The sequence below is a fragment of the Anolis carolinensis genome, chromosome 4 (genome assembly GCF_035594765.1).
Source record: "Anolis carolinensis isolate JA03-04 chromosome 4, rAnoCar3.1.pri, whole genome shotgun sequence".
Lineage (NCBI taxonomy): Eukaryota > Metazoa > Chordata > Lepidosauria > Squamata > Dactyloidae > Anolis > Anolis carolinensis.
In genome coordinates, this window is record NC_085844.1 from 218,359,809 (window position 1) to 218,387,177 (window position 27,369).

General features: G+C 39.6%; 1 protein-coding gene and 1 long non-coding RNA gene across 9 annotated transcripts in view; one reads left to right on the plus strand and one right to left on the minus strand.

The window, feature by feature from the left end:
- The window catches only part of dlgap4 (DLG associated protein 4), a 459,488-nt gene that overhangs the window by 27,342 nt on the left and 404,777 nt on the right, over window positions 1-27,369 (minus strand). Inside the window, exon 1 of one of the 8 annotated variants that reach the window (XM_062978823.1) lies at window positions 7,713-7,939. The exons of 5 other annotated variants lie outside the window; for them this stretch is intronic. Coding sequence is in view for 1 of the 3 variants with exons in the window: in XM_062978821.1 (XP_062834891.1) it covers window positions 5,462-5,561 (100 nt within the window). In the remaining 2 variants the exon portion in view is untranslated. 2 more of the 8 variants (XM_062978824.1, XM_062978821.1) reach the window with 2 other exon arrangements.
- On the plus strand, window positions 15,899-19,563 carry LOC134298467 (uncharacterized). Its single transcript, XR_010005564.1, has 2 exons — window positions 15,899-15,963; window positions 18,940-19,563. It is a non-coding gene; the product is annotated as an uncharacterized LOC134298467 (long non-coding RNA).

Below are 27,369 nucleotides of genomic sequence, written 5' to 3' on the forward strand. Positions count from 1 at the left end.
AGCTAGGCACAAATGTGCAATGTGTTTTAATAGCTGGTTTATTTTCTCTTCTCTTTCTGTCCCTCACATAGCAAAAGGAGGAGAGGAGAAAAGACATAGACAATGGCTTAGAGCAGGGGTCCTCAAACTTTTTAAGTGGAGGGCCGATTCATGGTCCCTCAGATTGTTGAGGGGCCGAATTATCATTTGGAAAACAATTAACCAATTCCTATGCTCACTGCACACGTCTTATTTGTAATGCAAAAAAACAACAACCCAGCAACAATTATTTATTTATTTATTTACTACATTTATACCCCACCCTCTCTCATCCCAAAGGGGACTCAGAGCGGCTTACAAGTTGTATGTACATACAATATATTATGTTATTAGCATAGCACAATGTTAGCATTACATAATACTATATTGTACTATACCATTATGCCGTAATATTATTAGTAATATTACATTAAATATATAATATATAATTAATATTATCATATTATACAATATTATTATATTGTATTATTATTATTAGCCGCCCTGAGTCCCCTATTGGGTGAGAAGGGCGGAGTAGAAATACTGAAATAAATAAATATTATATTGTATTACATTATAATATTATTATCAATATTATATGTATACACAATATATTATATTATTACCATATCATTCATTCACAATATTTCATTTACAATATTAGTAAATGAAAGAACAATACAATATTTAAAGATAAAAATAATTTTAACCAACATACTGTAAACTTATCAGGATTACAATGGGAATTGTGGGCCTGCTTCTGGCCAATGAGATAATCAAGTAGGATTGTTGTTGTTGTGCCTTTAAGTCATTTCAGACTTTGGGTGAGCCTAAGTCTAAAACTGAGGGCGGGGGCCAAGTCAATGGCTTTGGAGGGCCGCATCCGGCCCCCGGGCCTTAGTTTGGGGACCTCTGGCTTAGAGTCTGCCAGCAACATGACAATAAGCCAGACACAGTGTTTACTACAGCATTTGTACTTTCATAGACTGCATGCTAGTGAATGGATGCTTCTCAGTCTTCTTCATCACTGCTTACACATCCCAATGTGATCCTTTAATTTGTAGCAGCAATGAGCTGGCTCTGTCCCAACCATGAGTCACCCGAAGCACAGAATGAAAACAGAAGCAGCTTTGCTTGGATGACTGGACAGCAAGAACAAAGCTCCTGGAGGAGGGTGAGCTACCAGAGGCTTTATGCTCTCACTCAATGACCTCCCCTATTCAGCTCATTCAGGTGTCATCTAAGTTAAGCATTTAAACCAAGGCGGAGTGCATGCTCTGTATTCTCTCAGACATATGCAGGAAGACTGATCAGAATTCTGTAACCTTATAGAGCTGTGAAAATTAATTGCACATTAACAAGCTTGCTGTCTTTTCATCTTTATTCTGACCAGTTTTACCAGTATTATATTGTTTCCAACACTGTCATTTATATAAACCACCATGGGAATGTCTTCAGCAGTGCTTGAAGTAAATAAAAAGCCAATGTGTGTCCCAACTAACAAATGTTAAGATGTATACACTTAGGGTTTCCAGACCACTCACAAATACTACTCAGTACCCCCTACTCCTTTGTATTCTTTGTATTACAAACAAGCATGATCCATATACAAGCCTAATCTCCAATCTCCCAAATCAAAATGGATGGTTACTTTTACAATGCAGAGCTTAAAAATCTAGTATAATTTTCCTCCACTTGCCCACTTACCTACTGATCCTACCAACAACTACATGCTAGATCTCTAGGTTCAGAAAAGGCATCCTTTTTAATTGCTGTCTGTCTTTACAGACACTCTCTAGCTGGAAGAATGACTGAGATATCTGGCATTTCCCTCAAGAAAATAAGCCTACAGTCAGAACAGAATCTTTTCACATGTTACTTTCTGTAGGAAAATAACGCTTTAGACCACTCTTACCTTGTCACAAAAAGATCAATAATAAATGAATTGGCCTAAAGTGAATGTATTCCTTGGACCATTTAATCATACAATTTTTTGAACCACTCATTCACTCTAAGAAGAATAAAGTAGCAAATCCCAAACTGTATTCATAACTAGGAGAGAAATGTGGGAGTTGAGACTATTTCTTGATTAAAAACAGAAATGGCGAAGAATACTAGGGGTCAGTGGCATCTCCTCCTCCAGGCAACATGTCATGGAACATAGTCACACCACAATGAGACCATGGCTGGAGCACTGTGTGAAGGTTTTCCACCTTACACTTCCATCAGTGATGCAGCTTTATGTCTTTATGCTGAAAATAATGACTTAAGAAGTGCTCACTATGTTGATAAGTGATATTCTAAAGCAATCAGAAATATTACAAGGATTTTACCCAACAGATAACTAAGAGATTGTCTTGATCTGGAAATGGTTGTAGCTCCAAGTCTCTCCAAGGGTCCTTTCGGTGCCCAATAGAGACATACGCTTTATTACTGGTAAATGATACAGCAGATGGTACATTGCAGAGGAGCATTGCAATCCTTTCGCTGATAGTGTCCAGCATCTCTTTATAGCCAATGATAAAATTGGGCTCCTAAAGAACTTCAGCCCAGATATAGTCCTCTGGTTGGCAAACAAATAAAATCCTCATCACTGGACATGCAGAAAGTCCTTGGATTGGGGTAGACCCAAAGGCCAAGATGACTCATAAGACATAAAGCAAACAAAATCAAAGCAAGCAATCCATCTCCCCTCCCAGTAGCTATCAGAACAGTGCAAGCAGTTTTGAATATGGAAAAAACTTTGTGTACATTGAACTATTAGAAAACAAAGGTGTCACTAACTCAAACACCAATATGGACAATTTTGGAGTATTTTGGATTTCAAAAATCCAGATAAGGGATCCTCAACCTGTGATATACCTTGCTTTTATTTATTTCATGTCAAAAGCATTGTACATTTCAAATAATGGAAATTTAAAAAACATATTTTTAAAAAAAGGAATCACAAGCAACTAAATAGTTTTGGACCAAAAGCGGGCAACAGCAACCGCATTGTCTGTAGCTTTAAACAACTCCTCCTCCGTACATGAGGCAGGTCATTGTGGGCAAGCATACATATGCTGAGTTGTTTGTTCAGCTCCACAGTCACACAAGGTGGAGGATTCCTCCAGGTAGTGCCACCTTGCCAAGTTGTCTTTTGATCTGCCCACTCCGCTTCTGAGTCTGTTCAGGGACTTCCAAGTTGCCCAATATGCCTTGCTAAAAAGTTGGGAAGACAGAAAACACAAAAGGAGCCTAAGCAAAAAACCTGAAGGGAACCAACATTCCCATTTTTCAGAGGCAACACGGCCAATCAGGTTTTTTTAAAGATCAGAAACAGAATGCCAGGATCATGCATCTTGCCATACTTTTAACCACGCTTTGTATATTGGAAGACGTGGTACAGCATTTTCTCATCAAATTGGAAGTGCTTATCATGTGCTGCTAGATTTATGACCAGACACAGGGAGTAAACCTAACAGACAGAAGCTGCCAAGGTCATTCTCCTGAGAGAAAGAGTACAAATTTATTTATTTATTTACTCTATTTGTATTTCACCCTTCACAACCCCGAGAGGGACTCGGAGTGATTTCACATATCAAAACAATTCAATGCATGTAGAGAATTAAAACAAAAACAGTTACATCAATTATTAAAATCACATAATTTAATGTTGTATTCCATTGTCGTACAAAGTGGGAGGAAGAGTAACTCTTGGGACAGTTAATGTTTTTGTTTGTTACTAAGTGGGAAAATAGCCTACGTAATGGTTATAATGTCTGCCTGTAACTATACTACATAACTGCAAAACCTCCAGTCTTAACAACTAAGTGATGTGATAAACTCTATTTTCTGAATAATCTTTTAAATCTAACTATAGTTAGCCTGAAACTTCTTTCAGCCCTAGACAACACTGACAGGAGAAAGGAGTGGTTCTTTTAAATGTCAGTGTAGAATCTGAAGTGAAATGTTTTTGTACACTGCCTCCTTCACTGCTTCTTCTACCTAAAAACAAGCCAATGGGGAAGAAGGAGCTATGTAATGCTCAAAGGTCTCTACGTTTGCCTTATCTGATGGGAGCACTATATTATCCAGAGATAGACATTTGCTCACACTATGAAGATCCACAAACCAAATAAGGTATTACATAGCCTGACATTCTATTTACCAGGAAAGTGATAAATTCTGACAACAGGGGATTTTTACCCAAGCTCTTAAAATATACTTGATATCAACTGCTGACAACAGTATGTCTACACAGAACAACTAAGGTTCTGATGGGGTGATTTGCTGGGCAGGGTGACTTTTGGTTTCAAAAAGGGAAACCACAAACTGGTCCTATGGGACTAACAGCATCAACCAGAAAAAAATGTCAGAGAAACATTCCATTAGCAACTTTGCTTTTGTATGCTTAAAAAGAATAAATTCCATACTAACTAGTCCTGCCCACAAGCTTGAATCAAAAGAGAGAGAGAGAGAGAGAGAGAGAGAGAGAGAGAGAGAGCGAGAGAGAGAGAGAGAGAGAGCGCTGAGCTATGGCTTCAGCATTATGTAAACAGCTGCCTTTATGATTTCCAGTTTATCATAAACAAACTGTCCTTTATCTCTACAGGAACAACAGTACAGTTAGCACCTATATCAAGGACGGGAAATAATAGAAAGCCCTTTTCACTGTGAAAAAATTTGGGAAATTCTCCAGGACAAAACTTGATTCATCTGAGCAGAACAAAAACAAATGTCTCAAAGACATATGGAGATCAGCAGAAACAATAATCTTTTTCATTGGAATCATTGCTGTTAAGCAACATAATGACCAGAATTCTGAGGACAAAACGGCAGTGACACAAAACCCAAACCAAAACGATGCAACGCTTTTACTGTCCCAAGTAACAATGGAATAAGGCTGGGAGATGCAACACAGACAACTATAAACAGATTGAAATTATTTCCAAGAGGGACACCATTTTCTTCAGTACTAGCCAGGTTGCATAGGACACAAGGTATCCCATACATCAAGGCTAGTAATGTGTGCCCCTCCAGAAGTTGCCTTCTTTGAACTTCCCTCAGCCCTAGCCGGTACAATCACTGGTGAGGGATGATGGGAATTGCAGTGCAAAAACTTCTGGAGGGTCAACAAGTCAAGGGATCATATGCTGCCAAGTGTAGAGGACATTAAATTGATGAATTCTATAATATAAAAAGATGGTGGGTTAAGCATCACAAGATGATGAAAGCAGGACTAACCCGACTGGAGAATGATATGTACAAGGATTACTTTTTCTTTTGCCAAGAAGTACACATACTTGTTCCTTAGCAAATTAGGTTCAGAATTTGGAAGCTGGGCAATTAGGCCAATTTAAATTTGTGTTCAAGGGTGGAACATATGCATCTACATTTAAATACAAAGTAGCTTATGGTTAACATGAGGTTTCAATGGTTAAAGAACAAATTAAACACTGACCTACTCCAGCTTTTGTGTGTGTATCAGTTTGTCTGTTTTGTCTTCCATTAATTTCATAGTGTTTTCTTATGCAAGGGATATTCAAGGGTAATTTTGCCATTTTCTTCTTCTGAAATATAGCCTACAGCACCAGGTATCCATTGGAGGTCTCCACTCCAAGAACTAACCAGGACTGACGCGGCTTAGTTTCCAAGATCAGATAGGATCTGGTGCCTTTTTCATATTTAGGCCTCAGATACTTTAAAAGAGCTATTTGAGGCAACACATTTTTCTCTGCTTCAGACTTGGGAGATGGAGAGAGGGAAAACAAAGCAATATTCTAGAACTATGGAATGTTTTGAAGCAATAGACCACCATTGTTTTGTAGGAAATAGAGCATGTATTCAGCCTTCCTACTTCATTTCATCCACATAAATACATGGAAAATTTTGTAAGCTGAACAAGATCCATCAAACAGACCAATGAAGCACATAAGCCAGAAAAACTGGAAGAGTTACATATAAAGCAGCAGGATGGGGGTGGAAAATATAAGCATCAACTTTTGACTACACACACATCTTTCTGCTACATAGCATTGCATTCACTTGAAACCATCTACACCCTGGTTTCTGTCCTTAAGGAGATCAAAGTCACATGTACTAAAAATAAAAAGTATGATAAAACATTTTGCTAGCATCACATGTAGAAGATCATACATGAAACAAAAGAGGCTTAAAACCACCATTACAGTGGCCTAAATCTGATTGTTAGTCTCAACTAGATTAGGGCCACTTAATCAATGCAATGTATAAAAGTGTCAAACTCGAATTAGCAGTTCTGCTCTAAAATTGTGATTTGGATATAAGTCATAGCAGTGTCAAGGTTAACATGCATTAAAAGTTTAAATAACATAAGAAAAAAATACCAGTTAAGTGTGTACAATAGGTGCAAGTATTCCCACAGCACAGCGGTTCCCAAACTTTGTTCCTCCTATATATTTGACTGTAGCCTCCAGAATTTCTGACTGTCAGTCAAGCTGGCTAAAGCTCTGGGAGTTGACGTAAAAACTCTTGGAAGAACCAAGGTTGGTAACCAGTGCCATAGCCCAAAGGATGAGAAGCTACACACATCTTTACAGCACAGTTCATGCTTTGCAGTAGAACGTGTACAAGATGCTAAGACAATTTTTTTACACATTTTGAATCAAGTAGTTAGAAATCCTTTGCACACATGCCAAGTTTAGTACCCCAATCCAGAACAACAATCCCCACATCTGCACAGTGCTTAGTTGCAGCTGTTTTTGAAAATCTGACACTAAACAGGGGAAGGCTGAGAAGCAAGAGAATGCTAACAAATGTTTCCACTGCCTGAGTCAATTTAGGGGATCTGGTTAAGTAGGAAATTGGACTGAAAGGTCATTTCCTCATTGCAACATTCTTGAGACAATTCCATGCCTACATTTTTTTCATGCCAAGGATCTGTTGAGCCTTCCCTTTCCAGGAATGGGCTTTCATACTCATCATAAATTTGGAGTCTCCTGCTTGAGTTGCCAACCTTTTGCACTTATTTTGTGAAACTATCTCTGAGCTGGATTGCCACTGCTATCATTCAACTTTAAACATAAAAAATTGTTCTGTTTTTTAAAAACAGTTTTAAGTAAAGTAGTGGTAATGTCTTCAACATCCTCAGGCATTAAGTAAGCTAGAATTACTGAGCATGTCTATTCACTCATGAAGATTTATACAAGACAGTACAGAGCAAAATAAAAAACCTGAACACTGTGAAGATGTAAAAAACTTGCAGCATCCCATTTTTATAGGTGGCACACCTTTTTCTTACAGGTATTTTGAGTTTAGTCTTAAGTAGGGGAACACCCTCTGTTTTCATATGATCAGGAAGCCAGATGAAATAGACTTTGTAGTACGTATTTAGGCATAGATAAATTCAATGAGGTCTAATTTCATGAAGAGCAACAGGACCCTACATTCTAGCGACTAATTTCATCAATCTTCATCCTGTTCTCATTTTCTTTCTGTACTGCATATACATCAAAGGATTTGCGCCAAATGACTTTCAGTTCTACACAAAGCTATTGAGATTTTTCAAATATTCAAAACAAGCACAGATGTTATCACTAAATGAATCAGCCAGCCAAAGACCAGGAAATACAACAGAAATAATAAGGAAAGGCCTGAGACTTGACTATACAGGGAAAGCTTCTGTAATTCAAAACACAGTGCTACAAAATCTTAGCTACTTAACTTAACCTCACCTTAACTGGAAATATACTGGTCAGACTCTGGAAGAGAAATTATAAAGGGAAACATACCAAATCTCAGTCCTATGAACAGATACAGTGCTATCTCCAAGGAGACCACCGACAACATAATAATGAGACCAACAACTGTGACGTATCCCCTTTCCCCCTTCAAATATATAGGTGGCTGTTTGCCATGTCAAACACAAATATGAACTTTGTACTCCAGCCCAGGGACCCTCAAACCTTTTAAGCAGAGGGGCATTTCACAGTCTCTCAGACTGTTTGGGGTGGAGAGCTATAGTATGAAAAAAATGAACGAATTGCTATGCAAACTGCATGTATCTCATTTGTAATGCAAAACCGCCATTTTTTTGTGTTGGGAGTGACTTGAGAAACTACAAGTTGCTTCTGGTGAATTGGCCTTGCTCTGGGGATACCCGAATGGGCTTTATTAATGCTTTACCATCCTTGGGGAAGGCTTCTCTCATGTCACCGCATGTGGAGCTGGAGCTGACAGAGGGAGCTCACCCACTCTCCCTGGATTCAAACCACTGACCTGCCGTTCAGCAGTCCTGCTGGCACAAGGGTTTAACTGATTGCGCCACCGGGATCTAACCTCACCCCCCATGAAAGTACAATATAATATTAAAAACAAATAACCATTTTAACCAACATAAACTTACCAGTATTTCAACGTGGCGTGTGGGCCTACTTTTGGTTGATGAGATAGTCATATTATTTATGATTGTTGTTGCTCTGTTCCTTTAAGTTCTTTCAGACTTAGGGTGACCCTAAGTCTAAAGTTTAGGGCGGGGATTGGGAAATGATCTTGGGAGGCCACATCCAGCCCATGGGCCTTAGATTTGGGGCCCCTGCTCTAGGCATACTGTAGTCAGAGTCTGATAAATTCTTCCCAAACTGGAGTAGAACTTCCAATAGGCAGCTTGTTCAATTAAAATGTGAAGGATTCTCAGGGGATGTGATGCCTCATGGGCCTTGTAGTCCTGTTCCTAGTACTATTGTGGCAGACGAAGAGGAAAACATGGGGTTGTCGCCGGTTCAGCGAGAGCCGGAGTCCCTTCACCTGCAGGATGTTGATGTTTGCCCTCAAGAATTCAGCCAAACAGGCCTTGGGCAGAACTCCCCTCCGTTTCCCAGAAAGGAATCTTATTCTAGAGAAAGGGGAGTCAGAGAAGCCCAACGGAGGAGTTTACGCATCGCTGCCAAAAATCAAGCTGATTAGGCCTGCTTCCCTTGGGAAATTCTAAGGAGTCACACATCTGGACAGAGTTGGGTTTCGCTTCTCGTTCTCTAGGGAAAGCGTTCTGTTGGCGGGAAAACGAGACCCAATATAGGTGTTTGGCGCGAGGGATTCTTTGCGGAGTCAATTGATCACCTTCAGGAGAGAGATCGTGTGTGGACTTCGTAACCCCAGTTCCTTGTTTCCCGGATCAAGCTTCAAGCCTTGCCCTGCCTCGCGGTTTTACCACGGACCCTGCTTCATGCTTCATGTTTTGCCTTGTCTCCAGTCACGGACCAAGTCAAGAATCAAGTTTATTTCCAGCCTTGTTGTCAAGCTTCATTGGACTCTAAGACTCTGTTATTTCCCCACACTATTGCTTGGCAAAGTGTGTGTTTCGGTCAAGTGGATTAAAACTTTGAACTCTAATATCATTTATTGGACAATACATTTTTGGACTATATTTGACCTCATTTGAAAGGTCTGCTTCTGAACTATATTCTTCACTTGTTTTTATTGATTTTATATATTTCTTTAATAAAGATATTAGATAGAGACTGGCCTCTGTGTATGGTTATTGGTGCTCTGCTGCCAGGGTTCTGACAGGGGAGAGAAAGCAAAAACCAAAAACAACAACCAAAATAGAAACAGCTACTGAATGCCATATATGCATTAGACAGTGAACAGGTGGGAGTTTACCTGTTATCCTTGATGTGCCCTCAGTGTTATGTATTTATTACTTATTTACCTTAGTTATACCCTGCCGTACTCTACACCAAGGGGGACTCAAGGTGGCTTTGAAAGTATGAAAGTAATATAGTATTTTCATAGTTTATTTATTATTTAAACTTATATGCCGCCACTCCCCTAGGGCTAGGAGCGGCTTACAAGAAAGGCTAAAATCTAACAATTTAAAAACATCTTTAAAATATCTTTTTTAAAAATCTCAAAAACACTCCCCCAGGGCTTGGAGTGACTTACAAAAACAGCTAAAACAGTTGTCACCCATTGCTGTGCAAAAGTCACACTTTCTCAGAAAAACACACACACACACAAACTAAAGGGAGGTGACCACTGCCTGTTTTTATAATGTTGAAATAAATCCAAATTGCTGTACAAAAATATAATAGGTACAGTCTTCTTTAAAAAAAAACCATTTGAGTACAGTAGAATCTCACTTATCCAACACTCACTTATCCAACATTCTGGATTATCCAAGGCATTTTTGTAGTCAATGTTTTCAATACAGTACATCGTGATATTTTGGTGCTAAATTCGTAAATCCAGTAATTACAACATAACATTACTGCCTACTGCACCCCTTTTTGTGTCAAATTTGTTGTATAACAGGTTTTGGTGCTTAATTTGTAAAATCATAACTTAATTTGATGTTTAATAGGCTTTTCCTTAATCCCTCCTTATTATCCAACATATTCACTTATCCAAGCTTCTGCCGACCTGTTTATGTTGGATAAGTGAGACTCTACTGTACTTCTATTATGTAACCTTTAAATACCAGAGAAAAGTGTGATACACTTGAAAAAAGTCTTCAGCAAATTGGCTCACTGAACATGTGCCTGCATGCTCATTGCATTACAAGCATGCACTTCTAAGGGATTTCTTAGTAGACTCTCCCATACATTCATCCCAGGGCAAAGACATGGTAAAGTAACACGATGATCTTGTTTGAAATGACTGAGAGATAAAATGTTGACAGAAACTGAAAATATATCCAACTAAAAAAGGAAAGAGAAAATTATTAGTTTTTGGACTAGTGAAAGTTTAGACTGGTAAATTTTAAAAAACCCACTAACACCTCCATTCCACTTGAACTTTGTGATTTTAGTGTCCCTCAATATGGCAAAAAAGAGGGAAAGTGCTTGAACTATCTCCTTTTCAGTTCCCAGATACAACTACAGGCAAATCTTCTGGCCAGCCAAATGACTGGTACATTCCAAGAAATACAAACTGGGTTCCAGATGGCTGTTGCTTAGCAGCCGCCCACATACTTGGTTGCTTAGGGAACAGGTCCCTCACTGTCTCTTGAGGCAGCTGCCTCCTGGAACTACGGCTCCAGTCTGGGAAGATTTCTCTGACAGAGGCGAACCAGGGAACAGTCTCAGAGGAAGGGGTTGAATTAAGAAGTCCACAAGTTAAGGATGAGGGGATTCCTTTTGCCCCTTGAGACTTTAAAATGAGTCAAAAACTCTGTTGAGTGTGCTCCTTTTCATCTTATTAAAAAATTTCAGGCAAAGAAAATTATTATTTAATTATATTTACTCAAAGCAAGTTTTTACTGATAGCAATGCACAGCTTATCTGTAATAAACTAAAACAGAAGCATGTGGGTGGCTGTGACTACAGACCTCTTAAGACTACAACATGTCCAAGGTGTAGAAGTGTCAATGTTAGGACAATAGCAAAAACAAATATTCTCCGGATTGTCTGGCAGCAGGATTTGTGGAGTTGCATCATATTGATTTCTACCCATAGCTATAGTAGTTGCACAGGCCATCTCTTTGACTTGAAACACTGCACTTTATTCCTCTGCCCCAAAGCATCTTAGAATAGAACATTGCATTTTAGTTCTAGTGGCCCCTCCAGGCCATCCTCTCCTCCACCCCAGTGGTCTTTTTTTCTCTCTCCTCTGATTCATATGTTATTTGAGTGATTATATTGCTTCTGTTTATGTCATTGTTTTAGTCAATTGTTATGTTTTTGTTTTTTTAATTCTTACAGTGTTTTATAGTGTTTTCAGTGTTTTATTGTACAATGTTTTATGCTGATTTTATATTGGAAACCGCCCTGAGTCCCTTTTGGGAGAGAGGGTGGTATACAAATAAAGTTTTACTTACTTACTTACTACTTGCTGATCTTTAACACCCTCTCTCATTACTACTACACAATACTGAAGCTGTTGGCCCAGTGAAGATGCAGAAATAACTGTAGCATTTACAATGTAGTATTAATGCACTTTGACACCACTTTAATTGCCACAGTTCAATACTATGGAATCCTGGGATGTGTGGTTTGGGGAGGCACCAGTCGGAATCACTGGGGTGTTGTGTGCTTTCCTGGCTGTATGGCTGTGTCCTAGCAGCATTTTCTCTTGATGTTTCACCTGCATCTGTGGTTGGCATAAATCCTCTGAACATGCTAGCTACAGATGCAGGCAAAGCGCCAGGAGAAAATGCTGCTGGAATACAGCTATACAGCCACAAAACCTGGAAACCACATAACATCCCAAAGCTAAAGATCTTGTAAAACTACAACTCTCATAATTCAACAGCATTAAGCCATGGCAATTAAAGTGAGGGCAAACTGCATTCATTTTACAGTGTAGATGCACTCAGTGCATCTTAAGCCTGGTACTAGATACTACAACCATAAATATAATAATTTGCAGCATTTTCTTCACATTCAAGATCTGGTGCTTGAAGTAGCCCCTCCTACTGTTAATTATGCTCCACAGTAGATTTCTGGAGAACAGTTAAATATACAATAAGCGGGATATCTAGTCTTGAATCTCAGACACAGAAGTGAAGTAATGAAAGTTAAGAATAAGGAACACACATTCCACTCGCTAAGTGCCCAGAGTGATGGTATAGCCAATCCTGATTTTAACCCTCCATATAACTTTTACCTATGGATTCCATAGCGATAACAGTCAAGCCTTTTTGAATACAAGAGATCAACTCTCCACCCTGAGAATCACAAAAAGTTGAAGAAGCAAGTAAAAAGTCATATTGAGCTTTATGTCAGTTCATAACCCACTTTCCTATTTTTACATTAGGTTTAATGTTTCATGTATAGAAGATGCAAGACTGAGATCTTTAAAATGGTATAATAGTTTTATCAATTGGTCAAAGACCTTTCTAAATACAAAGACTACAAGCAACTGGGTATTTTAAACCATTCTCCGTAAAATTATCCCATACAGATCTAAGCTTCAAATGTCTATGCCTGTTAAAATACTTTGTCCTATTTCATTACCCCAGAGAATCAAAAAGTTAGAGTTCTGTGAAAGATTTAGGAAGAAAAAGAGTAAAAAGAAACAATAATTTTAATAACTCATTCATAACATTATAATAACTTGTAACTTCACACAATTGTTATTTATTTTAAAAAGCTTAAGCCATAATTGCATACATAACCTGGAGTTAGTTTCAATGAACTCAAAGAAATGTAATTCTGGGTTAGCATGTATACAATTGCGCTGTGAAATACTTCTCTTCTCCCTCAGATAATTAGCCCGTTTAGAAGAAAAAACTATCAATGAAGTGAGAAGTAAGAGGCCTGGAATAAAAGATCTCTGTATTACAACAAGTAGGAAAAGCAGACTAGAAAGTAATCTCATTGACGTTGTTTGAATCACTGAATGCTGTCATTCAACACGTATCTTTTGAGAAAGTGGTGGTGTGAAAGGAAACCTCAAAAGAGAAAAGGCCACTCTACTTCCTTCCTTCTACACAGCTGGAAAAGTGGTAAGGTATTCATGCCTCATCAGCTGAGAAGAAACAAAAATACTGTAAGATTTTAGACATTATCCCTAGTGGCTGTTAAATAGTTGACAATCTAAGTTTTAAAACAGAGTTAATAATTGTTCATTTTTAGTTGAGCCAAATGGCTGAAATTTCATAGGCTGCAGAACAAGTTTTCAAATCCATAAAGAATCCCAATATATAAACCAGTTGCTTTTGGATACATTGGCAGGTTGCATTGCAGTGGTGTTTACAAAGATACTGCTACATGAATGATTTACAGCAAACCACTGAGAAGAACCTAAAAGAAGGACTGACCTCTTTATTCTCTTGGTGCTCCAAACAGCTGTTACTGCCATTTTTCTAACCAGGTATTCAAAAAGTGGCATGTAGCAGAGCACGTTTGTGCTTCTTTTGGGGTCTCCTGAAGCACACTAAGCTCTCCACTTTGCCATTTCATTCAGATAGGACTAGTTCCTTCATTATATACGAGCTAAAGTACAGGGTTTACACTGGCCTGTGGATAAGTTGATCTAGTTTGTGTGTGTTGATTTTTGACTAGTTTATTGTCTTATACATGAGTATATTCAGTAAATAAAGAAAATAGTACAAAGAAGATTAAAACCATTCCCTAGCACTGCCTCTTCAATCCTTGCCCATGGCTGTGTTTTAACTTTAAAAACACAGTAGAGCTCATCAAACATCTCCTACTAGTTTGATTTGTCAGATGAATAGACAAAGCAAACACTGAGTATTTGTAGCATTCCCGCCTCGAATCCTGGGAACCATATGAAGCAATCCTTCCAATGTTCAGCCAGATCACGCATTTCAGAGTGTAGAGTTTCCCACACCAGACAAGAAAAACAGGAAAGTGAAGTGATTCTGTCAAGTTACGTCAAAGTAAATGGCTGTGAAGCCATATGTATAACCATATTAATTGCCACAGCTACATTTGACTATTTCTAAGATAAGTTTCAAACCCATATTTGTGACCTTTCTGTAGATGTGAGCACCGTGGGGCAGCAGCAGGGATTCTTTTCTACTTACTTCTTTGATTTTCCTGAGAATGAAGAATTACATACACCACTGTTTTTATAGCCACGCTAGCTCATCTTTTACAATATGCAGTAAGTCAAGTCACATTAATGTCTGTGACCTCATTACATTACCCAGGTCTTGGCAGAAAATTCAATTCATGTGAGTAAACATGACAGCTTTGAGATATTTCTACGCAAGGGCTATTGAAAGGAAGCAAATCGGAAGTGCTTTCACTGTGTCCTATGCCCTTCTGCAAGTGAAAATGATACTTGAAGGCCTCAGCAAATCTACTTTTCTGTACACAGGCCAAAGTCAATTATGCATCAAATGCTGTCACCAGAACACAGACTGACAGATAGGGTGAGTTCATGAACAAATAGTGATTCAATAAAATCAGCAAACACTTAAAATATTTTTGGGCTTCCCATAAGAAACACATCTTCTGGAGGACAAATAATATTTGTTTGCCCAGGCTTATGTTGTATAGGCATCTCTACCTAAGCCAAAATGGTAACAATCTATATATATAAAAGGGTAATGAAATTTCGGCCTAGGACAAAACAACAAAACTACACATCCCAGAAACACTAAACTTGGCAGCACAACCCCTCATCCATGCCTCTACGTTCATACAACAAAAAGAAAATAAAAATAAAGTCCTAATTAGAGGGAGAGGAATAATTGTTTTTATCCAATTGCTGCCAGTTAGAAGGCTAAGCTCCATCAGGGGAAAACCTTTACCCTTTACCTTAACTACCACCAATACTTTATTTCCCATACCACCATACTTCACCACAGCAACGCGTGGCCGGGCACAGCTAGTACCTTTAGTAAAAGTACAGCAGTTCAGCCTACTATATATATCAGACATCCTCTAAACCAGAATTCCTGACCATTGAACAATCTGGCTAGGGCTTCTGGGAATCGGAGGCCAAAACAGCTCAAGGGCTATAGTTTAGGATGCCTAATAAATATAGCTGTCCCTTAACATTTGAAGTTTTGGCATTTGAGGATTTGATAATTCATGGATTTGATTAAAAATGTTATTTTAATAATCTCTAGGTCCTCCAATCTGACTCTATGGTGAACTTCCTCCAATCGTGCAGGAGGACCTAGAGATTTCTAGAGTGTATCTTTCTAGGAATCTCTGGTCCCTCCAATGAGATTCTGCAGTCTGCTTCTCTAGAAATCCCTAGAGAAGTGTTTGCACAGGTGAAAAAATAGCCATTTCTTCATTTGCAATTTTTCACTTTCACTGGGGTATGCCTGTAACCCAGCTAATGTGGAGTGCTGACTGTGATTTTACTTAACTACCCTTCAGTTAAGTGAGCTGGTGCCGAGCTACCTAATCAGATTCCCCTGTCCTATTCTTTCAGTGACACCACAAGCCGGTGACATCACAAAGGGTTTCTGTGGCAACTGGCTGTTCTAGGGCTGAATCAGTCAAACAGGAGGTGGCCAATTAGAGAGCAGCAGAGCAAGCTTTATGGGCACACACAGATCTAGTAAGTAGCAGGAATAGGAAAGCAAATTATAGAGAGTACTGATAGCTTAATGAGCTCAGCTTAATGGGTTTCAGCAATTTGGGCTATTTTTGGACTTGCTCAAGTGTATCTTAGAAAAAAACACAATATTCCATAATGAAAATGGTAATAAGTTTAAATATATAAAGCAGAAATATATGTGTGCCAATGGTATATCCACATCCACTTATGTATGTGCATCCATGCACACAGAAAGTGCATCCTTGGCTGGGAGAGGAAGGAAGACCTTTACCTTTACATATATCGAATACAAAAATTCTGAATTTCAGATTTTTTTTGAAAAAATCAATTTTCTATTTTTCTTTATCTGTTTGGATATTAAAGGAATTTCAATAACAATTAAATCAGCAAGCCTGAAACACTCATCCATGCATTTCTAATCCAGTTGGGTGGGAACACTATTAAGAAGTCCAAGCAACATTTATTTCTACATAAAAAAATGCTTGGGCCTGCACCCTCTTTCCAGTTTTATGTAGATACCCAAAAAACAAAGAAAAAGCAATAGCAGTAAAACAGTCTGTGAAGCACAGCACATCTCTCTTATCCATGGATTCTATACCCATTGTTGTTGTACACACCCATGTTCCAAAAAAATATCCACACCCCACAAGTACTTGTAGGCATCTCTGGTCCTCCAGTATGATTCTATTATTATTATTATTATTATTATTATTATTATTATTATTATTATTATTATTAATAATAATAATATCCCGCTTATCTCTTCTGCAGGAGACTCAAAGCGGTTTAACATAAAATCAGTATACAATTTAATATATACAAATATAACAGCATTAACATCATTAGTATTAAAAACAATTCAGATTAAATCTATAAAAACATATAGAATCACAGTAGCCCTGACATGATCTTAAAAACCTTCTTCATTAAAGCCAAAGGCTATCATCAAAATATAGGCATTGATATGATCTACGTTTTCAGGTATTTACAGCAGATCTTGGAATGTATCCTGATACAGAGTCATACTGTACTCAAGGCAAGATTTCTGTCCCAAAGAAATGTGGATGGGCAACACCCAATCCTGTCCAATCTTAAAAGCTAAACAGAATCAGTCCTTGCTAGTACTTGGATGAGAGAGCCACCAGGAATACCAAGACTGTAGGTTATGTATCCGAGGAACTGGCAAAACCATCCCTGTGTATTCCTCAGTATGAGTATGAAATTCATGGGGTTACCATGTGCTGATAAGTGATGTTAAGGCACACACACACACAACAGGAAGTAAAAGATAAATCAGGTAAGGACAGGAATATGCTGCTGAGAAGAGATAAAGATGACAATCCATTTATGTGCCTGTAAATCAAGATCACGATAAATCCATATGGAAATACGGATACCACAATAAGAAACAGCCTCTGAGTTTAACTATTCCTTTAACTCTTAATTCTGTACATGTCACTGTTCAAACTACCATGGGATCCATGGATAGGTGGAGACAGGCAAAGTAATTTATAGGATGGTACAGGTGGTCCCCGGGTTACAAACATCCAACTTACAAATAACTCATAGTTAAGAAGACAACTGGAAGTGAGATAAATCTCCCCTAAGAAGGGGAATTCACTCCTGAAAGAGTTACCATGGGGAAAATGTGTCTCCACTGAAGCTTTATCACCAATGCTTGTTTTCACAACAAGCCAAAAATTTAAAAATCCAATGATCACAAGAACAAAAATTGAGGCAAAATCTTCTGAATGGGGGGGGGGGGGCACAGACAGCAAAACAAACACTACACTTCCTATGCTACCCAAAGCTTAAAAAATACATATTTTATTTGCAGGAGTTATACTTAAGAAATGTACCTTACAAACAAATTCAACTTAAGAGCTAGCCTACAGAATCTTGTCTGTAACTTTGGAACTTATTTGTATCTAAGAAACACAACTGTAATTTTTCAAAAGCAAGTGTTGAGCTTTAATACAGTGTTGTTGAACATTGTTGCACTCATGTCCCTTTCATAGGCATCCAGTGGGTACATGGGGGCAGCTTTGAACAAAAGAATGGCACATTAAGGATGCATCTACACAGTAGAATTAATGCAATTTAAGACTACTTTAACTCCATGCTCAATGTTACAGAATCATGGGAGTTTATTTTTTAAACAAGGTATTTGGCCTTCTCTGCCAAACAGCTTAGGTGCCTAACCAAAATACAACTTCCATGATTTCATAGCTTTGAGCCATGTCACTTGGTGTCAAACTGCATTCATTTTACAGTGTAGATGTACCCAATGTGAACCTTGGTCTGATCCAGTACAGCTCATCTTATGTTAAAAGGCAGAAAAAGAAAGAAGTCCTTGCTGAGTTTCAGTGACTATTCAAAAGCTATTCTTCATACAAGACATTATGATGTCAAACTCAGAGTTAGTAATAAGAACAGTAAATCTACACAACAGCCTTGAGCAAAAGAAAAAAATATCCATGGGCAATGAAGGACATATATTGCTGCAAAACCTGCAACTCAATTTTCAAATTATCTTGGAATTTAGCCACAATATAGTGGGTCCTTTCTCACTTTAGCTCTCAAAGGATCCAAAAGAAAGGTTTCACATATTCGCCAAATAAGCTTTTGGGATGGCAAAGCAATCATGAACTACAACATTCTGCTGAATGGCAGCCAGTAACTTTCTTGATTTACAAAACACAATAGTCTAATTTCAATAGCATCAAACCCAAATGAAAACATCTGCAAGAGAAAGGCTATGGTTATAATAAACTCATGGTAAATAGTTATTCTAGACACAAAACTTATTTGACAGAGATTGTAGCCTATACCTTCAAGGTAATACCATATGCCACAGAAAGTGATCAAGCTTAGAGGGGAGCAGTTAAAAGAATGTATAAAAGTGACAGAGGAAAAGCTAAAAGAGAAATAATGCAGCAGGCACAGCATTAATTATCTTTTTTATGTTCTCTGAAGTGATAAAGGGGAAAAAAAGAACTGAAGGAATACAGAAGCAGTTGTCTTATTTTATGAGCTATTCGGAATCACTTAATCAAGGGCACGGCAGACAGTAGCAGAAAGAGCAGAAGAAAGCTGTCTCCTTACCTGAAGTTTACAAAAATTTAGTTAAAAGCTGGTTTGAAGTGAGCCATCATAACAACACTAGCCCAGTTCTGTCTTTCGACTCAAAACATATTTCAAAGCTAACAAGTTATGAGACACTGTTGCAGGCACCAACGCCATCTCATCAATATGAAAAACTGGATTGTAAGAACTGCCAGGATGAAAGTACAGGAAAAAGCCATGAAATTTGGTATTTGAAGAACAACATCAAAAGACAGCAGCTTACCTAGAAAAACCCACAATAAATTTAATATTTTTAGAGTACTGTATGTGGTATAGGAATAATATCCAATGCTCAACTGTTACTTTCCCTGTGCTTTAATATGTGAAATAGAAACAACTGTGTTATTTATTTACTCTTTTTCTATTTCCACTTCCTACCTTTCATTTACTGTTTGACTAGAAACTTGGTTTCTAGGGGCATACCGTTATGTAACAAAATTTGAAAATAAAATTGTTTCTGGTTTAAACATGTTATTCCTGTTTAAGTGTGCAGTACTTACTTTGAAAGTAGTTATTATACTCTGGAAATTTCATTTTTGTGGGTGCCACAAACTATATTGAATTGGTTGAGACTCAATTGAGATATTCATTGAAAAACTATAGCAAAATGTGCTTCAGGATATCCTGCAAAAACAACTTTTTTGCAGTTTAATAAATGTTTTTCATTAACAAATGTTTTCCAGGAACAAAAATAGTGTTACATAGTGTAATCAAATGCTTAAACCACTACACCACATTGGCTCTCAGATTACTGCAATGATATTGCTCAATTGGAAAAAAAATCCTTGATAAAGTGAAAGTCTGTAGGAAAAGAGGAGGACCTCACTACTGGTGGATTGATTCAAGCAAGGAGACCACAGCTTTCTTGAGTTTGCAAGTCCTGAACTTATGTCCAATCCTGGAGGTCTCTCATTCATAGGGTCACCATAAATGGAAGTTAACTTAATGATAAACAGTAACAAAGAGAAACCACCCCCCAGAAATAACAAATAAACATGCTGCATTAAATACAGTCTCCATTTCCACTGCAGCAGAAAGTGGAAAGGCATGTAGGGCAAGAAGAAAAAAGCTCTTACAAAAATCATGGCTAGGTAGGGCACATCTCAGAAACATTATGGTGTGGCAAGCCAATTAAATATCAAATCAGGAGTATTGTTTACAACAACAGCAGAAAGATATAGACATGAGATTAAAATAAAATACAGAGGACTGCCCTTTTTAATCTTTGGGATTATCTACATTTAGTGTGTTCAATTCACTGTTGAGACAGGACTAATGTTTTATAAATCACCACTAACTAGCTTTAAGGGATGGAATCCCTCTCTATAAAGTTACGTATCACTGGGTTATTTGTCGAAGAGAGAATCAATTTAGTTTACAACAGTCAATAAAACAGTATGGCCAGTACCAACATGTGTAGGTATGTGCCTTCGTTTGAGTTACAAGTATGGCAACCCCATTACTTTCATAGGGAAGGAAGGAATTAATTTTTTAGAAGAGGTTTTTACCAGTTCCCTCCTCTGAAATATAGTCTCCAGCACCGGGTGGGTATGTGTTGGTCTCCTATCCAAGTCCTCACCACAATTGGCCCTGCTCAGCTTCCAAGATCAGACAGGGTCTAAGCCACAGAACCCCTATTTTCTAGATCCAGAAAACAGGTCTCCTATCAGAGCTGAATTGACTGGGAAGTTGCTGCTGGTCCCAGTACAAGACATGAGATGACAACCAAACTCTACAACCTTGCAGAAGAAATGCTCTAATACTTTGGCAACTGTATCTCATTCTGATACAAATGGGAATTATGACTTTATTTAAAAAAATACTTTGTAAACTGTAAACAAGGAAAACACCAGTGCTCATAAGATGATGTTATTTTGGGAAAACCCACGATAGTTACACAAAGACAAAAATGCTAAGCTGTGCCACAACGATGGAAGAATCATCATTTGTCATTTTCACTTCTTTCCCCCTTTCGGTTTCTGAAGATACTACAAAGGTCAGAGATTTCTGCTCATATTACTCTATACTGGTACACACAATACACTCTATTATACTACAAGGGGAAGTCACCATTAATGAACCAAAGAATACATACACACTGTAAAATTAATGCACTTTGACACTATTTTGACTGTTGTTGCTCAATGCTGTGGATTTTTGGGATGTGAAATTTGGTGAAGCACCAGCACTCTTTGGCGGTTAAAGTGCTGTCAAAACTACGTTAATTCAACGGTGTAGATCGGATATGGGCAAACTTTGGCCCTCCAGGTGTTTTGGACTTCAATTCCCACCATTCCTAACAGCCTACCGGCTGTTAGGAATGGTGGGAGTTGAAGTCCAAAACACCTGGAGGGCCAAAGTTTGCCCATGCCTGGTGGAGATAGAAGCACCCAAACTGCCTTTGAAAAGGAGGAAGGCAGGGATGAATGGATGCTCCCACAAAAGTGGTCAAGGGAGGCTCAGAGTCACTCATCACAAAACCTCTTCCGATTGTTTCCACAACCATAAGAATTTGCCAAGCCCCCTTTCAAAGACATCTATCTCAGTCTAGCTGTTGCTGAGTTCCTCTCATCAAGAGAAGGCGGCAAAGCCCAAACAAAAGCCCAACCTGAAACGCCCCCAGAGCAATGGTTCCCCCAGATTCTCTCCCCTTCCTTCCGCCTTCCATGTTCTCCGGCGGCCTTTAAAGGGGTCTTGGCGGGACCCTTTCCCTCCCTTCTGGTCCCTCTTGGCCGCTTCCTACCCGCCTGGGGCCGGAGCCCTCTTCTGAGCAGCTTCCGTGGGGGGAAAAGCCCGGCTGCCTGCTTGGCCTCCTCCTCCTCTTCCTCGCCCGGCCGGCTGAAGGGGCGGAGAGAGGCAGGGCCGCCGGGGAAACTTTCCTCCGTCCTCGTCCACGCAGAAGCCCCACTGGCTCACCAGCGCCGCTGCCTCGGCCTCAGCCCAAGCCCAAAGGAGAGCGAAGGAGGCGCCGCCTGCTCAGCTCACACTCATCCTTTCCCCGCCTTCTTTCCCTTCTGCCGCCGCCTCCTCCTCCACTCCCGCCGGCTTTGCACGCTGCGGGGGATTCCCACACTCAACCTCTGCCCGGCCTCCCCACAGAAGCCAGGGCGGAACGATATCGGAACAAGGAGGGAGGGAAGGCAGGCAGCGCCTCCTTCCAAAGGCAGGAGAGAAAAGGAAAAGAAGCCCCCCCCCCCCCCCATCCCTGCACAGAAGACTCGGGGCTCAGACCCCGCCTTCTCCAGCCCTGTCTTTCTTAGCCTGTGAAAGCTTCTGTAGAAGGAATGGCCCCACTTTAACTGCCCTGGCTCAGTGTTATAGCATCAGGGGAGTTAGTTTTACAAAGCCTTTCGCCACCTCTGCCAAGGTGAGGAGCCTTATCACCAAGGTGAAAGAAGAAAGTGCAAAACCTGGGTTGCAGTTAAACGTCGAGAAAACCAAGATCATGGCAACTACACCTATTGATAACTGGCAAATAGAAGGAGAAAACGTGGAGGCAGTGACAGACTTTATATTTCTAAGTACGAAGATCACTGCAGATGCAGACTGCAGCCAGGAAATCAGAAGACGTTTACTTCTTGGGAGGAGAGCAATGGGCAACCTTGACAAAATAGTGAAAAGCAGAGACATCACACTGGCAATGAAGATCCGCATAGTGAAATCAATGGTATTCCCCATAGTAACCTATGGTTGTGACAGCTGGACCATAAGGAAGGATGAGAGAAGGAAGATAGACGCTTTTGAACTCTGGTGCTGGAGGAAAATCCTGAGAGTGCCTTGGACCGCAAGAAGATCCAACCAGTCTATCCTCCAGGAAATAATGCCTGGCTGCTCACTGGAGGGAAGGATATTAGAGGCAAAGTTGAAGTATTTTGGCCACATCATGAGGAGACAGGAAAGCTTGGAAAAGATCATGATGCTGGGGAAAGTGGAAGGAAAAAGGAAGAAAGGCCGACCAAGGGCGAGATGGACAGACAGTATCCTTGAAGTGACTGGCTTGACCTTGAAGGAACTGGGGGCGGCGACGGCCGACAGGGAGCTCTGGCGTGGACTGGTCCATGAGGTCACGAAGAGTCGGAAACGACTAAACGACTGAGCAGCAGCAGCAGCCAAGGAATACTGGTGCCCTCACCAAACTACAAACCCCACCCTTCCATAGCACAGAGCCCTGGCAGTTGAGGGCAGCCAAATTGCATTCCTTCTAAGGTGTACATGTTTCCACTTCCCCTGATTTTGTTTAATAATAATAATAATAATAATAATAATAATACACCCTAACCAGTACAGGTGGTCCCGGTGGTGATCGGCACATTGGGTGCCATGCCAAAAGATCTCAGCCGGCATTTGGAAACAATAGATATTGACAAAATCACGATCTGCTAACTGCAAAAGGCCACCCTACTGGAATCTGCACGCATCATCCGAAAATACATTACACAGTCCTAGACACTTGGGAAGTGTTCAACTTGTGATTTTGTGATACGAAATCCAGCATATCTATCTTGTTTGTTGTGTCATACAATGTTGTTGTGTCAATAATAATAATAATAATACAGTAGAGTTTCACTTATCCAAGACTCGCTTATCCAAGGTTCTGGATTATTATCCGAGGCATTTTTGTAGTCAATGTTTTCAATATATTGTGATATTTTGGTGCTAAATTCGTAAATACAGTAATTACAACATAACATTACTGCATATTGAACTACTTTTTCTGTCAAATTTGTTGTATAACATGTTTTGGTGCTTAATTTGTAAAATCATAACCTAATTTGATGTTTAATAGGCTTTTCTTAATCCCTCCTTATTATCCAAGATATTAACTTATCCAAGGTTCTCCCGGCCCGTTTAGTTTGGATAAGTGAGACTCTACTGTAATTATTTATACCCTACTCCATCTCCCGAAGGACTTGGGTGGCTTACACTGGGATTTTGTATTTTAAAACTTACAACTTCCATGATTTCATAGCATCCTGTCATGGAAGTTAAGGGGAAATCAAATTGCATTAATCTTACAGTATAGACCAGGCAGGAGCCCGCAATGGTGAGGCGGGTTAAAGAGCTGGGCTGCTGAACTTGCTGACTGAAAAGTCAGCGGTTCAAATCCAGGGAGCGGGATGAGCTCCCACTGTTAGCCCCAGCTTCTGCCAACCTAGCAGTTCAAAAACATGCAAATGAAAGTAGATCAATAGGTATTGCTCCGGTGGGAAGATAACGGCACTCCATGCAGTCATGCCAGCCACATGACCTTGGAGGCGTCTAAGGACAACGCTGGCTCTTCAGCTTAGAAATGGAGACGAGCACCAACCCCCAGAGTCAGACGCGACTAGACTTAATGTCAGGGGAAAACCTTTACCTTTACTATAGATCATACATAAGCAAACTTTGGCCTTCCAGGTGTTTTGGACTTCCAACTCCCACAATCCCTACAGCCTACTGGCTGTTAGGAATTGTGGGAGCTGAAGTCCAAAACACCTGGAGGGCAGAAGTTTAGTCCAGTATAGACGCACCCTGAATTAGTTTTGCTGACTCTGCTGGATGTACTTATTGTTCTGAAGGCTTCATTCATGCCGGCTGCAGAAATGAGATGGTATCATTTCTGCTTGCTCCCCTGTGGAAATTCTCTGCAAAGTGGTAGAGAAACTACATTAGCACACTAAAAGGAAAGGGCAATACAGTAGGACCTTGGTTTGGTTCTGGCCCCCATCCTCGACCCCATAGATACTAAGAATGGTGGAGGCTCAAATCCCATTCTATACAATGGCATAATAAAATGGCGCCCACTATATCAAATGGTAAACAGCTCAAACAAGCGCTAGAGAGAGTCTGAGGATCTGTTAAGAAGACAGGAAGCTACAGCAGGATATGCTGACATGTCAGTCTAGAACTCAGCACTAAATCATGGTTTGTTTTCAGGGTTTTTTCTCCCTGAAAACCTTTGATCCATGGTTCACTGGATCTCTGGATACAACTTATGAATACAGTGGGTTGACTATACCAAGCCTACTCAGAGGTGTCGGTTTTTGCTCCCATGCAAAAGTGTATCCCCCCCCCACTTAAGATGAAGTGGTACAGACACATTGTTCTCCCACATAAAACTTTTAGAACCTTCTCCTGCTGTACTGTAGAGCCCTTAGTTTTAGAACGTAAGGCAGGGCTACTGACTTTAACTCTGAAACAATTTACAATTAGTATTGCTTGCTTTCAGACTTCAGCATGGAATGGGTGGGCTGGCAGGCTTAGCTTTACAAACCAGATAGCATAAATCAATCCATCCTATAATAAAGAGGAGTACACCTGATTACATGCATGGCGGCTTCACTCCAATCATAGCAGTTATTTTGAGGTACACTTAATACTTCAAGTTATGACCTTTTAAAAAGGGCTCACAGAGCCAACTTCAGGAAAAAAAGGGAAGGAGAGGATAGTCTTGAAGCACCTTTAAACCAATTCTTTTCACAATATTTTTGGGATGGTGGTGGAAAACTATATCCCACTTCTTTAGACATATAAAATGCCAACCAGCTGCATAAATATTTATATACATGCATGAGTATGAAATGTAACAAATGCTAAACTTGCCAGCATGGTAATGAGGTATGTTGCTGTTTTATTAACTATGGATTCTGTCTTTCCTCAAAAATGTTCAGGATGGTTACAGTTGCTGATCCCATTTTATTTTCATGCCATAGGTAAAGGTTTTCCCCTGACATTAAGTCCAGTCGTGTCTGACTCTGGGGGTTGGTGCTCATCTCCATTTATAAGACAAAAAGCTGGCATTGTCCGTAGACACTTCCAAGGTCATGTGGCTGGCATGACTGCATGGAGTGCTGTTACCTTCCCGCTGGAGTGGTACCTATTGATCTACTCACATCTGCATGTTTTTGAACTGCTAGGTTGGCAGAAGTTGGGGCTAACAGCGGGAGCTCACTCTGCTCCCCGGATTTGAATCTGCGGCCTATCGGTCCGCAAGTTCAACAGCTCAGCGCTTTAACACGCTGTGCCACCGCGGGCTTTGGTGCCATACCTCTGAGAAAGGTGAAATGAGTGATTTGCTCAAAGTCTCCTTCAGAAGAAAATTTGACAAAAACTGAGCAGAACTCAAGACCAAGAGCCCACAACTAATCTTACATCTTAGTGAATTTCAGTTAGATGGGACAACCAGAACATGCCTACCGCTTTATAATACCACTAAGACTCCCAACAAGATAGCATTTCCAACCATTCAAGAAGATAAAGGAGCATCTATTTATGGTTCTTAAGTAATTTTTGAGAGTATTTTGAAAAGTATTTTGAGAAGACAGAAGCACAGCTATTACTTTCTTGCTTACACTAATGTATCACATGGAAGCCTAGAATCCAGGGAAGTAGAAATGCTTAAAATATTAAGTATGCTTTAAAAGAATATATGTTTCTCATGGGGGCAGTTAGATAACAGCTGCAGTTCAGAAGGAACTTGCCTGTGGCACAATTCCATGTGATCACCAAGGCACCTTGCTCCGTTGCGCTCTCTATGGGCCATGTCAAAGAACTGTCTAGTTTATGATTTCTGGATCATTAATTGTTTTCAAAGGAACTCCTATGACTAACTTCCTTAGGAGTAAGAAAATGTGTATAACAGGACTGGGAGTGCTATGATTTTCCCAATGATATTGAACTGCGAGCTTCAGTAGTCCTAAGTCATACAGCCAGTGCTGAAGAACATTAGGAGTTATGGTCTATTAAAATCTAGGGTGAAATCATTCGCAACCTTGGCATATAAGACTGTAGCTAAAAAAAAAACCCCTAAAACAATGCCTGAGCAAATACAATAATTTATTTCCTACAATGTCTGTTTCTAAATTACCTTTATTACACAATTGTCCTGAATTTGAAAGGGGAGCCAAGTATTATTTTCTATTTCTAAATGTTCCATATTTTTCAATCAGTTTTCTTCCTTAGGAAAAACCCTCTAGTGGGGGAAAGGTAGAATACTACCTATCCAATTTGTTTTAAACTCAATAGTACAAGGAAAATTCCACTGAAAACATGTCCAGGTCTATAGTATCAAATTGTTGTTCTGAAGCTTTAAAATCTTTTGATATGTTTTGTTGTAAATAATCATGTGATTAAACTGGAAAGACAGGGTAGAAATATTTGCAATTAAAATGCATTGGCAAATAGTCCCAAAGGAACAAAGGAAGTGTCATGATTTAAAATAGCACAGCTTCCTAGTCTGGTGCTCTCGAGATGTTTTAGGCTATTTGCTCATCATTGGCCATGATGGCAGGAGCTGAAGGA